Raw genomic sequence first — 12,230 nt, forward strand, 5'->3', positions numbered from 1 at the left:
GTGAGGCTAGTTCTTCTGGACGGTGATCAGGTCAAGTGTCTGTACTATGAAACTAAGATTTCTAGTTGCTTCAGAACCTCCTAGGCATCCTAGTCTCGCTAGGAAGATTACTAGATAAATTTTCTGTTCATCGGTAAGTTAGGTTAGGTGGGATGCTGACTTTACTTACGTGAGGTCGTACAGTACACGTTCCTTTAATTGGGTGGTGTATCACGTGACAACTGTTTTTTTTATGATCGTTTTGTTCACTTTCTAGTTTTATAATATATGGGGACCTCCTTGATCGGGTATACTACTCTCCATTGATTACGAGCAAAGATGAAGACGTTTGTATTATCGGAACATTATTTGTAAAAAATAATTCATACTTTTTTTTTGTATTTTGAATCACCTGGGGACAATCTGGAAATGGGTTGTACGTCCCACACCACCTTTTTGCCTCTCAATCACCTGGGAATAGTTTGAAAATTGGCAATACGTCAAGAGGAGGCTCCGAATGGCAAATGGTGAGTGGCAGGATGGCGTGGATGCGTGTGTTTTTGACAGCGTGTTCTGCCTGTGCTGGCGTGGAGTTGCTTTCTGGCATGTTCCAAAGGGAAAAACTGGCCTTTGCTGCCCCTTTATGTGTCAGATTGAGCTGACAAGTCGATAAATGTGTTGTTATTCGACAAAAATAAACAATTGTTGTTTGCGTCGTAGGTTTATAAAGGACGGAAGTATTTTTTTCCCGATGGCTTCAGTGGGGGCGTTCGAGGGCTTCAGTGGGACGTTCGAGGGCTTCAGTGGGACGTTCGAGGGCTTCAGTGGGACGTTCGACGGCTTCAGTGGGACGTTCGAGGGCTTCAGTGGGACGTTCAAGGGCTTCAGTGGGACGACGTTCGATGGCTGTAGTGGGACAGTGGCTAGCATGTCATGATATGATATGATATACGCTGATATGATCGGCGCGAAATAAAAAAAAATTTTATGCGGCCATGCTTTTTCTTGCTGTAACGGAATTTGTTTAGTTTAATCATTATACATTATTATTTTATTTTGGCCATTTCTGACACTTCAAAACAGTTGTTCGTTTTTTGCTTTTTTGAACCCATAGTCGTCCAAATTGCTATAGACTTAGTAAATCATTTTTGGCCTTTGTGTTAGAATTGAGAAATCAGGGGATCATTTCTATTCCAATATACTTTGAGTCAATTAGAAATTGATAGACTACGCGTTTGGGCAAAAAGCCTAACCCAGACGCCGCCTATTACATCAAATGGTCATGGTTAAGACAAATTGGGCGAGGTTCCCTGAATTTGAGGTTTCGCGGGCATATTTTTTCAGTTAACAGTTTACTTTTCAAAATGTATGTATTGTTATGTGAGGAGTTTAATTGCCAGAGTTGTTAATGCTAAAGCATACTCTCCAAGTATGCTACTGGACCAGTATACTCTCCAAGTATCCTACTGGACCAGTATACTTTCCAAGTATCCTATTGGACCAGTATACTCTCCAAGTATGCTACTGGACCAGTATACTTTCCAAGTATCCTACTGGACCAGTATACTCACCAAATTTACTACTATACCAGTATAATCTCTCTCTCTCTCTCTCTCTCTCTCTCTCTCTCTCTCTCTCTCTCTCTCTCTCTCTCTCTCTCTCTCTCTCTCTCTCTCTCTCTCTCTCTCTCTCTCTCTCTCTCCTCTCTCTCTTTCTCTTTCTCTTTCTCCCTCTCTCTCTCTCTCTCGACAGAGAGAGAGAGAGAGAGGGGGGGGGGGAGCAGGCCATCCGAGACATTAATGTTTACTCTATTTCTCTCTTTCATTCTTCATCATTTCGTAATAAAATTCCATTTAGTTTTTCTTACTGGTTGTTGCAACCTACAAACAATTAAACAGGTGGAAGTGCACTCCGGAGGCAGTGGGAAGTGCGGAGAGAGCTTCACGCAATGGTATTCTGTTCTCTATATTTAATAGAACTATAGCGTAGAAAAGTTTTTTTTTCATGGTCAGGAGCCCTTCCGTTATCTGATGGCCACATGTTCTCCTCTTTATTCTCTCCTGTTTCATCTCCTCTCTTTTTCCTTTGTTTTGTCTTCTCCTTTCTTTTCTACTCCCTCTTATTCTCTATCATCTATTTTTATTTCTTCTCAAGAATCTTTTCTATGCTCTACGTGATTCATTCTTTTTCTTATCTGTGTTTTTCTTCTCTCCCACGTCTCTCTCTCTCTCTCTCTCTCTCTCTCTCTCTCTCTCTCTCTCTCTCTCTCTCTCTCTCTCTCTCTCTCTCTCTCTCTCTCTCTCTCTCTCTCTCTCTCTCTCTCTCTCTCTCTTTCTCTCTCTCTCTCTCTCAACCGTCGGGCTCTTGTTGATTTTTCTCTAGTGTTCATATTTATCTCTGCCACTTGCGTCTACCTCCAGCTGCTGTGTATTTACTACTGGTTGTTGTGGTGTGTTGACCTGTAGCTTGTGTATTTACCTAGCGATAGTTTTACTTGTTTAACACGGGCGGTTGGCCGTGGAGTTTGGTGTTTACTACGGGCTGTTGTGTGTGTGTTTACTACGGGCTGTTGTGCGTGTGTTTACTACGGGCTGTTGTGTGTGTGTTTACTACGGGCTGTTGTGTGTGTGTGTGTTTACTACGGGCTGTTGTGCGTGTGTTTACTACGGGCTGTTGTGTGTGTGTTTACTATGGGCTGTTGTGTGTGTGTTTACTACGGGCTGTTGTGTGTGTGTTTACTACGGGCTGTTGTGCGTGTGTTTACTACGGGCTGTTGTGTGTGTGTGTTTACTATGGGCTGTTGTGTGTGTGTTTACTACGGCTGTTGTGTGTGTGTGTTTACTATGGGCTGTTGTGTGTGTGTTTACTACAGGCTGTTGTGTGTGTGTTTACTACGGGCTGTTGTGCGTGTGTTTACTACAGGCTGTTGTGTGTGTGTTTACTACGGGCTGTTGTGTGTGTGTGTTTACTATGGGCTGTTGTGTGTGTGTTTACTACGGGCTGTTGTGCGTGTTTACTACGGGCTGTTGTGTGTGTTTACTACGGGCTGTTGTGTGTGTGTGTTTACTATGGGCTGTTGTGTGTGTGTTTACTACGGGCTGTTGTATATGTGTTTACTACGGGCTGTTGTGCGTGTGTTTACTACGGGCTGTTGTGCGTGTGTTTACTACGGGCTGTTGTGCGTGTTTACTACGGGCTGTTGTGTGTGTGTTTACTATGGGCTGTTGTGCGTGTGTTTACTACGGGCTGTTGTGTGTGTGTGTTTACTACGGGCTGTTGTGTGTGTGTGTTTACTATGGGCTGTTGTGTGTGTGTTTACTACGGGCTGTTGTGTGTGTGTGTTTACTATGGGCTGTTGTGTGTGTGTTTACTACGGGCTGTTGTGTGTGTGTTTACTACGGGCTGTTGTGCGTGTGTTTACTACGGGCTGTTGTGTGTGTGTTTACTACGGGCTGTTGTGTGTGTGTGTTTACTACGGGCTGTTGTGTGTGTGTTTACTACGGGCTGTTGTGCGTGTTTACTACGGGCTGTTGTGTGTGTGTTTACTATGGGCTGTTGTGCGTGTGTTTACTACGGGCTGTTGTGTGTGTGTGTTTACTACGGGCTGTTGTGCGTGTGTTTACTACGGGCTGTTGTGTGTGTGTTTACTACGGGCTGTTGTGTGTGTGTTTACTACGGGCTGTTGTGTGTGTGTTTACTACGGGCTGTTGTGTGTGTGTGTTTACTACGGGCTGTTGTGTGCGTGTTTACTACGGGCTGTTGTGTGTGTGTTTACTACGGGCTGTTGCGTGTGTGTTTACTACGGGCTGTTGTGCGTGTTTACTATGGGCTGTTGTGTGTGTGTTTACTACGGGCTGTTGTGTGTGTGTTTACTACGGGCTGTTGTGCGTGTGTTTACTACGGGCTGTTGTGTGTGTGTGTTTACTATGGGCTGTTGTGTGTGTGTTTACTACGGGCTGTTGTGTGTGTGTTTACTACGGGCTGTTGTGCGTGTGTTTACTACGGGCTGTTGTGTGTGTGTGTTTACTACGGGCTGTTGTGTGTGTGTGTTTACTATGGGCTGTTGTGTGTGTGTTTACTACGAGCTGTTGTGTGTGTGTGTTTACTATGGGCTGTTGTGTGTGTGTTTACTACGGGCTGTTGTGTGTGTGTTTACTACGGGCTGTTGTGCGTGTGTTTACTACGGGCTGTTGTGTGTGTGTTTACTACGGGCTGTTGTGTGTGTGTGTTTACTACGGGCTGTTGTGTGTGTGTTTACTACGGGCTGTTGTGCGTGTTTACTACGGGCTGTTGTGTGTGTGTTTACTATGGGCTGTTGTGCGTGTGTTTACTACGGGCTGTTGTGTGTGTGTGTTTACTACGGGCTGTTGTGCGTGTGTTTACTACGGGCTGTTGTGTGTGTGTTTACTACGGGCTGTTGTGTGTGTGTTTACTACGGGCTGTTGTGTGTGTGTTTACTACGGGCTGTTGTGTGTGTGTGTTTACTACGGGCTGTTGTGTGCGTGTTTACTACGGGCTGTTGTGTGTGTGTTTACTACGGGCTGTTGTGTGTGTGTTTACTACGGGCTGTTGTGCATGTTTACTATGGGCTGTTGTGTGTGTGTTTACTACGGGCTGTTGTGTGTGTGTTTACTACGGGCTGTTGTGCGTGTGTTTACTACGGGCTGTTGTGTGTGTGTGTTTACTATGGGCTGTTGTGTGTGTGTTTACTACGGGCTGTTGTGTGTGTGTTTACTACGGGCTGTTGTGCGTGTGTTTACTACGGGCTGTTGTGTGTGTGTGTTTACTACGGGCTGTTGTGTGTGTGTTTACTACGGGCTGTTGTGTGTGTGTTTACTACGGGCTGTTGTGTGTGTGTTTACTACGGGCTGTTGTGTGTGTGTTTACTACGGGCTGTTGTGTGTGTGTTTACTACGGGGGCTGTTGTGCGTGTGTTTACTACGGGCTGTTGTGTGTGTTTACTACGGGCTGTTGTGTGTGCGTGTTTACTACGGGCTGTTGTGTGTGTGTGTTTACTATGGGCTGTTGTGCGTGTGTTTACTACGGGCTGTTGTGTGTGAGTTAACTACGGGCTGTTGTGTGTGTGTGTTTACTACGGGCTGTTGTGTGTGTGTTTACTACGGGCTGTTGTGTTTGTGTGTGTTTACTACGGGCTGTTGTGTGTGTGTTTACTACGGGCTGTTGTGCGTGTGTTTACTACGGGCTGTTGTGTGTGTGTGTTTACTACGGGCTGTTGTGTGTGTGTGTTTACTACGGGCTGTTGTGCGTGTGTTTACTACGGGCTGTTGTGCGTGTGTTTACTACGGGCTGTTGTGTGTGTGTTTACTACGGGCTGTTGTGTGTGTGTGTTTACTACGGGCTGTTGTGTGTGTGTGTTTACTACGGGCTGTTGTGCGTGTGTTTACTACGGGCTGTTGTGTGTGTGTGTTTACTACGGGCTGTTGTGTGTGTGTGTTTACTACGGGCTGTTGTGCGTGTGTTTACTATGGGCTGTTGTGTGTGTGTTTACTACGGGCTGTTGTGTGTGTGTTTACCCTTGGCTGTTATGAGTCAACCCGTCCTCAGGCCATGCTAGTTAAAGCGGCGGCTGTCCCCCAAGACGCATTCATAAATGTTAACGTATTGTTTATTTAACAAATATGTTTCTTTTCATTTATATGTCCTGCCACTTGGACTGGACGGTAGTGTGACGATCTCGCTTATTGCAGGTCGGCGTTCAATCCCTGACCGTCCAAGTGCTTGGCCACCATTCCATTCGTCCGTCCCATCCTAGTTGTTTTTCTTCATATCTTTTCCAAGTGCTATATAGTTGTAGTGGCTTAGTGGTTTCTTCTGATATTTACCATACCTGCACCCCGGTCGGTCGGCCGAGTGGACAGCACGCTGGACTTGTGATCCTGCGGTCCCCGGTTCGATCCCGGGCGCCGGCGAGAAACAATGGGCATAGTTTCTTTCACCCTATGCCCCTGTTACCTAGCAGTAAAATAGGTACCTGGGTGTTAGTCAGCTGTCACGGGCTGCTTCCTGGGGGTGGAGGCCTGGTCGAGGACCGGGCCGCGGGGTCACTTAAAGCCCCAAAATCATCTCAAGATAACCTCAAGATAACCCCACCTCTGAAGAGCTGGATAAGGACTTCGAACACTGATTGTTATATGTGTGTGGGTTTCCTATAAGCTGTAACACAATGTAATAAAATTAATAATAAAAATAGAAGAATAGGGGTGAGAATCCCCAAGGTCTTCTCTGAATACTCTTTATTTTCTTCTCGGGGGCTATGGGACCTTACTATTGCACCAGAGGTGGTACCTCTATATTCTTAATATTAATATATTTGTATTATATAATAAAGATCTGCGTGTAGTTGGGCGTAGGTTATGTTAGGTTAGGTGTTTAGGGTCTGTTGGCAATTATTTGTTGTGCCATTGAGCTCTGTCCCTTCCGATTTGATCATTCCTGCTGGGTGCCAAGCCAAGAACGCCTGAAGGTTTCCCTGTCGGGGGTTGAGATTACGTTACTCGACGCACCCTCTGACGTACGACGCACTGATATTCATACAGTGTGGAATGGCAAGTCAATTGTATTATTCTGTTGAATTTGTGCACCGTCACTGTCCTCGTTGTTGTTGTTGTAACTGTATTTTAATTATTAAAATGAATTACATTTTTGTACCTCTCGTTCTTTTGTTTACTTTGAGTTCGTGTGTGCACCTTTGTTTGTGTGTCTTTGGGTTCGTGTGTGCACCTTTGGTTGTGTGTCTTTGGGTTCGTGTGTGCACCTTTGGTTGTGTGTGTCTTTGGGTTCGTGTGTATCTTGAGCTCGTGCGTGTAATTTTTACTTATGTGTAAACTTTGGCCTCGTGTGTGTACCTCGGGTTTGTGTGTGTACCGTGGGCTTGTGTGTACCTTGTGTTTTTGTGTGTACCTCAGGCTTGTGTGTGTACCACAGGCTTGTGTGTGTACCTCAGGCTTGTGTGTGTACCACAGGCTTGTGTGTGTACCTCGGGAATGTGTATATATCACACACACGCCACATATCATATTTCTGACTCGACTAGTTCCACATTTTCAACGAACTGAATTCCATGTTGTTCACTGAATAGTTACATAAACACAGGTAAGTGGCGCCTGTGTCAAATGCTTCGTTGTGCACGCTTCGCTAACTGCTCGTGATGTTGCGAAACAATGTGCTGTTAATCATGTTTTGCATCACTAAAATTCACAGCTTCCTTGATCACAGTATAGGTATGTTTTGGACGTGAATAATTGTATATTCGAGTTGTTATTCTTTTTATAGAACAGTGAATAATGGTAACGTTGATTCATTGTTTCATGATGATTGATGTGTCACCGCTGAAGATGATTGATGGTGTCACTGCTGAAGATGATTGATGGTGTCACTGTTGAAGATGGTTGATGTTGTCACTGCTGAGGATGATTAATGTATCATTACTGAGCGTAATTCATATATCACTGAACAGGATGACTGACGTGTCACTGCTCAGGGTGACTGACGTGTCACTACTGCTTAGGGTGAGTGACGTGTCACTGCTTAGGGTGAGTGACGTGTCACTGCTTAGGGTGAGTGACGTGTCACATCAGGATGACTGACGTGTCGCTGCTCTGGATGACTGACGTGTCACTGCTCAGGATGACTGACGTGTCACTGCTCAGGATGACTGACGTGTCACTGCTCAGGGTGACTGACGTGTCACTGCTCAGGGTGACTGACGTGTCACTGCTCAGGATGACTGACGTGTCACTGCTCTGGATGACTGACGTGTCACTGCTCAGGGTGACTGACGTGTCACTGCTCAGGATGACTAACGTGTCACTGCTCAGGGTGACTGACGTGTCACTGCTCAGGATGACTAACGTGTCACTGCTCAGGATGACTGACGTGTCACTGCTCTGGATGACTGACGTGTCACTGCTCAGGGTGACTGCCGTGTCACTGCTCAGGGTGACTGACGTGTCACTGCTCAGGGTGACTGACGTGTCACTGCTCAGGATGACTGCCGTGTCACTGCTCAGGATGACTGACGTGTCACTGCTCAGGGTGACTGCCGTGTCACTGCTCAGGATGACTGCCGTGTCACTGCTCAGGATGACTGACGTGTCACTGCTCAGGGTGACTGCCGTGTCACAGCTCAGGATGACTGACGTGTCACTGCTCAGGGTGACTGACGTGTCACTGCTCAGGGTGACTGACGTGTCACTGCTCAGGGTGACTGCCGTGTCACTGCTCAGGATGACTGACGTGTCACTGCTCAGGGTGACTGCCGTGTCACTGCTCAGGATGACTGACGTGTCACTGCTCAGGGTGACTGACGTGTCACTGCTCAGGGTGACTGCCGTGTCACTGCTCAGGATGACTGACGTGTCACTGCTCAGGGTGACTGCCGTGTCACTGCTCAGGATGACTGACGTGTCACTGCTCAGGGTGACTGCCGTGTCACTGCTCAGGATGACTGACGTGTCACTGCTCAGGGTGACTGACGTGTCACTGCTCAGGGTGACTAACGTGTCACTGCTCAGGATGACTGACGTGTCACTGCTCAGGGTGACTGACGTGTCACTGCTCAGGATGACTGCCGTGTCACTGCTCAGGATGACTGACGTGTCACTGCTCAGGGTGACTGACGTGTCACTGCTCAGGGTGACTGCCGTGTCACTGCTCAGGATGACTGACGTGTCACTGCTCAGGGTGACTGCCGTGTCACTGCTCAGGATGACTGCCGTGTCACTGCTCAGGATGACTGACGTGTCACTGCTCAGGATAACTGACGTGTCACTGCTCAGGATGACTGACGTGTCACTGCTCAGGATGACTGCCGTGTCACTGCTCAGGATGACTGACGTGTCACTGCTCAGGGTGACTAACGTGTCACTGCTCAGGGTGACTGACGTGTCACTGCTCAGGATGACTGACGTGTCACTGCTCAGGATGACTGACGTGTCACTGCTCAGGATGACTGACGTGTCACTGCTCAGGATGACTGACGTGTCACTGACTGAAGTGACAAGGCATCTCGCATCTAACTCTCCCATAATCTTATTACTCGAGAAATAATTTTGTTTATCAAAGACGTTGTTTGTCTTTCACAACACCGATCTCTTCCTTCTTCTGGCTCTTTATGAAATGAAAATAAAAAGGTGTAAAGGATATATATCTTTACCGATAACGTTAACGATAAATTAGGTAAATAGTCTGAGTCTCACAATATAGGAGGAGGAGGAGGAGTTTCGTAATTTCCTGATATCGAGTGACTATACCATTTAATTTGCATATAGTTGGACTTTCCTCGCTCGTACTATTAAAAATCTCTTTCATTTTTTGTATTTTCCAAATTCTTATAACAGGTAATCCTGATGAACCATGAAAGTGGTTAACTTTCTTCAGCAAACTTCAATAAGGTAATAGCCAAGGTAATATATAAACTCCTTTAGGAGGCACCTCGTTACACCAGGCCAGTTTTAGGAGGCTATTCTAAACGTCGCCATGAAGAATTATGCTGTAAAATATCCCACCTCATTACCCCCGGGAGACTTTTGTAAGAGCTCAGAATTTTGCTAAACTTGCCGATGGTAATTTATAGGATCAGGAAGAGATGATATACACTTTTGTTATCGTGATCTGTCGCCTCGTGTGTTCTGTTGTTCTTCACACACGTGGGATATAGTCACTTTTACAGGTGAAACAGTTATTGACAGCCACCCTACTCCACACCCTGAGGATGGTCCCAGCCACCCTACTCCACACCCTGGGGATGGTCCCAGCCACCCTACTCCACACCCTGGGGATGGTCCCAGCTACCCTACTCCACACCTTGGGATGGTCCCAGCCACCCTACTCCACACCCTGGGATGGTCCCAGCCACCCTATTCCACACCCTGGGATGGTCCCAGCCACCCTACTCCACACCCTGGGGATGGTCCCAGCCAACCTACTCCACACCCTGGGATGGTCCCAGCCACCCTACTCCACACCCTGGGATGGTCCCAGCCACCCTACTCCACACATAGGGATGGTCCCAGCCACCCTACTCCACATCCTGGGACAGTCCCAGCCACCCTACTCCACACCCTGGGATGGTCCCAGTCACCCTACTCCACACCCTGGGATGGTCCCAGCCACCCTACTCCACACCCTGGGATGGTCCCAGTCACCCTACTCCACACCCTGGGATGGTCCCAGCCACACTACTCCACACCCAGGGATGGTCCCAGCCACACTACTCCACACCCAGGGATGGTCCCAGCCACCCTACTCCACACCCTGGGATGGTCCCAGTCACCCTACTCCACACCCTGGGATGGTCCCAGCCACCCTACTCCACACCCTGGGATGGTCCCAGCCACCCTACTCCACACCCTGGGATGGTCCCAGCCACCCTACTCCACACCCTGGGATGGTCCCAGTCACCCTACTCCACACCCTGGGATGGTCCCAGCCACCCTACTCCACACCCTGGGATGGTCCCAGTCACCCTACTCCACACCCAGGGATGGTCCCAGCCACCCTACTCCACACCCAGGGATGGTCCCAGCCACCCTACTCCACACCCTGGGATGGTCCCAGCCACCCTACTCCACACCCAGGGATGGTCCCAGCCACCCTACTCCACACCCTGGGATGGTCCCAGCCACCCTACTCCACACCCAGGGGATGGTCCCAGCCACCCTACTCCACACCCAGGGATGGTCCCAGCCACCCTACTCCACACCCTGGGATGGTCCCAGCCACCCTACTCCACACCCTGGGATGGTCCCAGCCACCCTACTCCACACCCTGGGATGGTCCCAGCCACCCTACTCCACACCCTGGGATGATCCCAGCCACCCTACTCCACACATAGGGATGGTCCCAGCCACCCTACTCCATATCCTGGGACAGTCCCAGCCACCCTACTCCACACCCTGGGATGGTCCCAGTCACCCTACTCCACACCCTGGGATGGTCCCAGTCACCCTACTCCACACCCTGGGATGGTCCCAGTCACCCTACTCCACACCCTGGGATGGTCCCAGTCTGTCAGACGACTACCAATTATTTTGAACAGTTAGTGGGGCCTGATAGCTGAGTAGACAGCGCTTCGGACTCGAAGTCACCTCATGTCTATCATGTTACCAGGCAACTCACTCCACAAATCCACAATCCCACTTCCAAACCATTATTTACCCAGGTCTTTTCTGAATCTAAACATATTAAATAATTCTCTTTATAAAATGTGAATATCTGAGTTTTTAATAGTAAATATTTTTTGTATGGTTGGATATGCTCGTAGAATTAATTGAGTCGACCTTCCTCAATCGCACTCTTGCAAAGTGAATTATATCTTCACTGATATACTTTGCTTCGTATTCAAATACATTTCGTATGTTAAGTACACAAAATAATGTTTTTCAATCTTAAATATATTTCACCAATGTAGGCATAATAATGCTTGCTTTCTGCGGTTATCCTTCAGTAGACAAGAGGGGCCGACCTTCGCCTTGTGGTCTCGTGCTCAAATGGAATTTTCAAAAATTTATCGTCAATTGTCTGTGTTACTTCACTCAGTTTGCTGCGTGTCTTTATTTCTTCATTAACATTAACTATAGCTGTCACCATAACCCTAACCTTGCGACTTTGACCACACTACTTGATCGATCGATTGATTGATTGATGAAGATTAAGCCACCCAAGAGGTGGTACGGACATGAATAGCCCGTAATGATCGCTCGATGTCCATCCTTCCCAACGAATTTTGGTGTCTATGTCTCTGGTAGTCTATCCTTCTTGGCGTCTTATCCCTCCTGGCGTCTATTCCTCCTGGTATCTATCCTTCCAAGTATCTATGTTTCCTGGCGTCTATCCTTCCTGGCGTCTATCTCCTGCCATCTATTTCTCCTGGCATCTATCCCTCCTGGTATCTGTCCCTCCAGGCGTCTATCCCTCCTGGAGCTGTCCCACGCCCATGCTCTGGAAAGCACGTGTCAATATTGTATTTTACCGGTGCAATTATTTCTCTGGCTTCCAGTTTGTTTTCTCGTTAGTAATTTGTTGATGTTACATATTGGCCAACTGAGGTGGAACTTATTGACAAGCTTGTAAATTGGTGCAGTGTGGGGCGACTGTTGGCTGTGTCACTGCTCTGATGAGCACTCACCTGCCGGACACATCACCCTTTTTCAACAGTGCTCCCTCTCCTCACTTTTTTTACTTCCCAGCAAATTATTTCACTTTCAATCTATGTATATATCTGTAAATAT

General features: G+C 47.6%; 1 protein-coding gene across 1 annotated transcript; it reads right to left on the reverse strand.

Annotated features, from left to right (window-relative positions):
- Window positions 1-736: 736 nt before the first annotated feature.
- Window positions 737-9,026, reverse strand: LOC138366846 (pneumococcal serine-rich repeat protein-like). Its single transcript, XM_069328132.1, has 2 exons — window positions 7,588-9,026; window positions 737-902 (listed from the first exon to the last, which is right to left on the reverse strand). Exons 1-2 carry the CDS (start codon window positions 9,024-9,026, stop codon window positions 737-739), a joined length of 1,605 nt encoding a protein of 534 aa, XP_069184233.1.
- Window positions 9,027-12,230: the final 3,204 nt, after the last annotated feature.

Source organism: Procambarus clarkii, chromosome 20 (assembly GCF_040958095.1).
Source record: "Procambarus clarkii isolate CNS0578487 chromosome 20, FALCON_Pclarkii_2.0, whole genome shotgun sequence".
Classification (NCBI taxonomy): Eukaryota; Metazoa; Arthropoda; class Malacostraca; order Decapoda; family Cambaridae; genus Procambarus; species Procambarus clarkii.

What these genes read in the sequence shown, in the direction of transcription:
- LOC138366846 (XM_069328132.1), bottom strand. Translation starts at nt 9,026, where the DNA reads ATGGGAGAGTTAGATGCGAGATGCCTTGTCACTTCAGTCAGTGACACG. An exon ending in GTCATCCAGAGCAGCGACAC is followed by an intron (nt 903 to 7,587) that starts GTCAGTCATCCT and finishes ATGACATGCTAG; the next exon opens with CCACTGTCCCACTACAGCCA.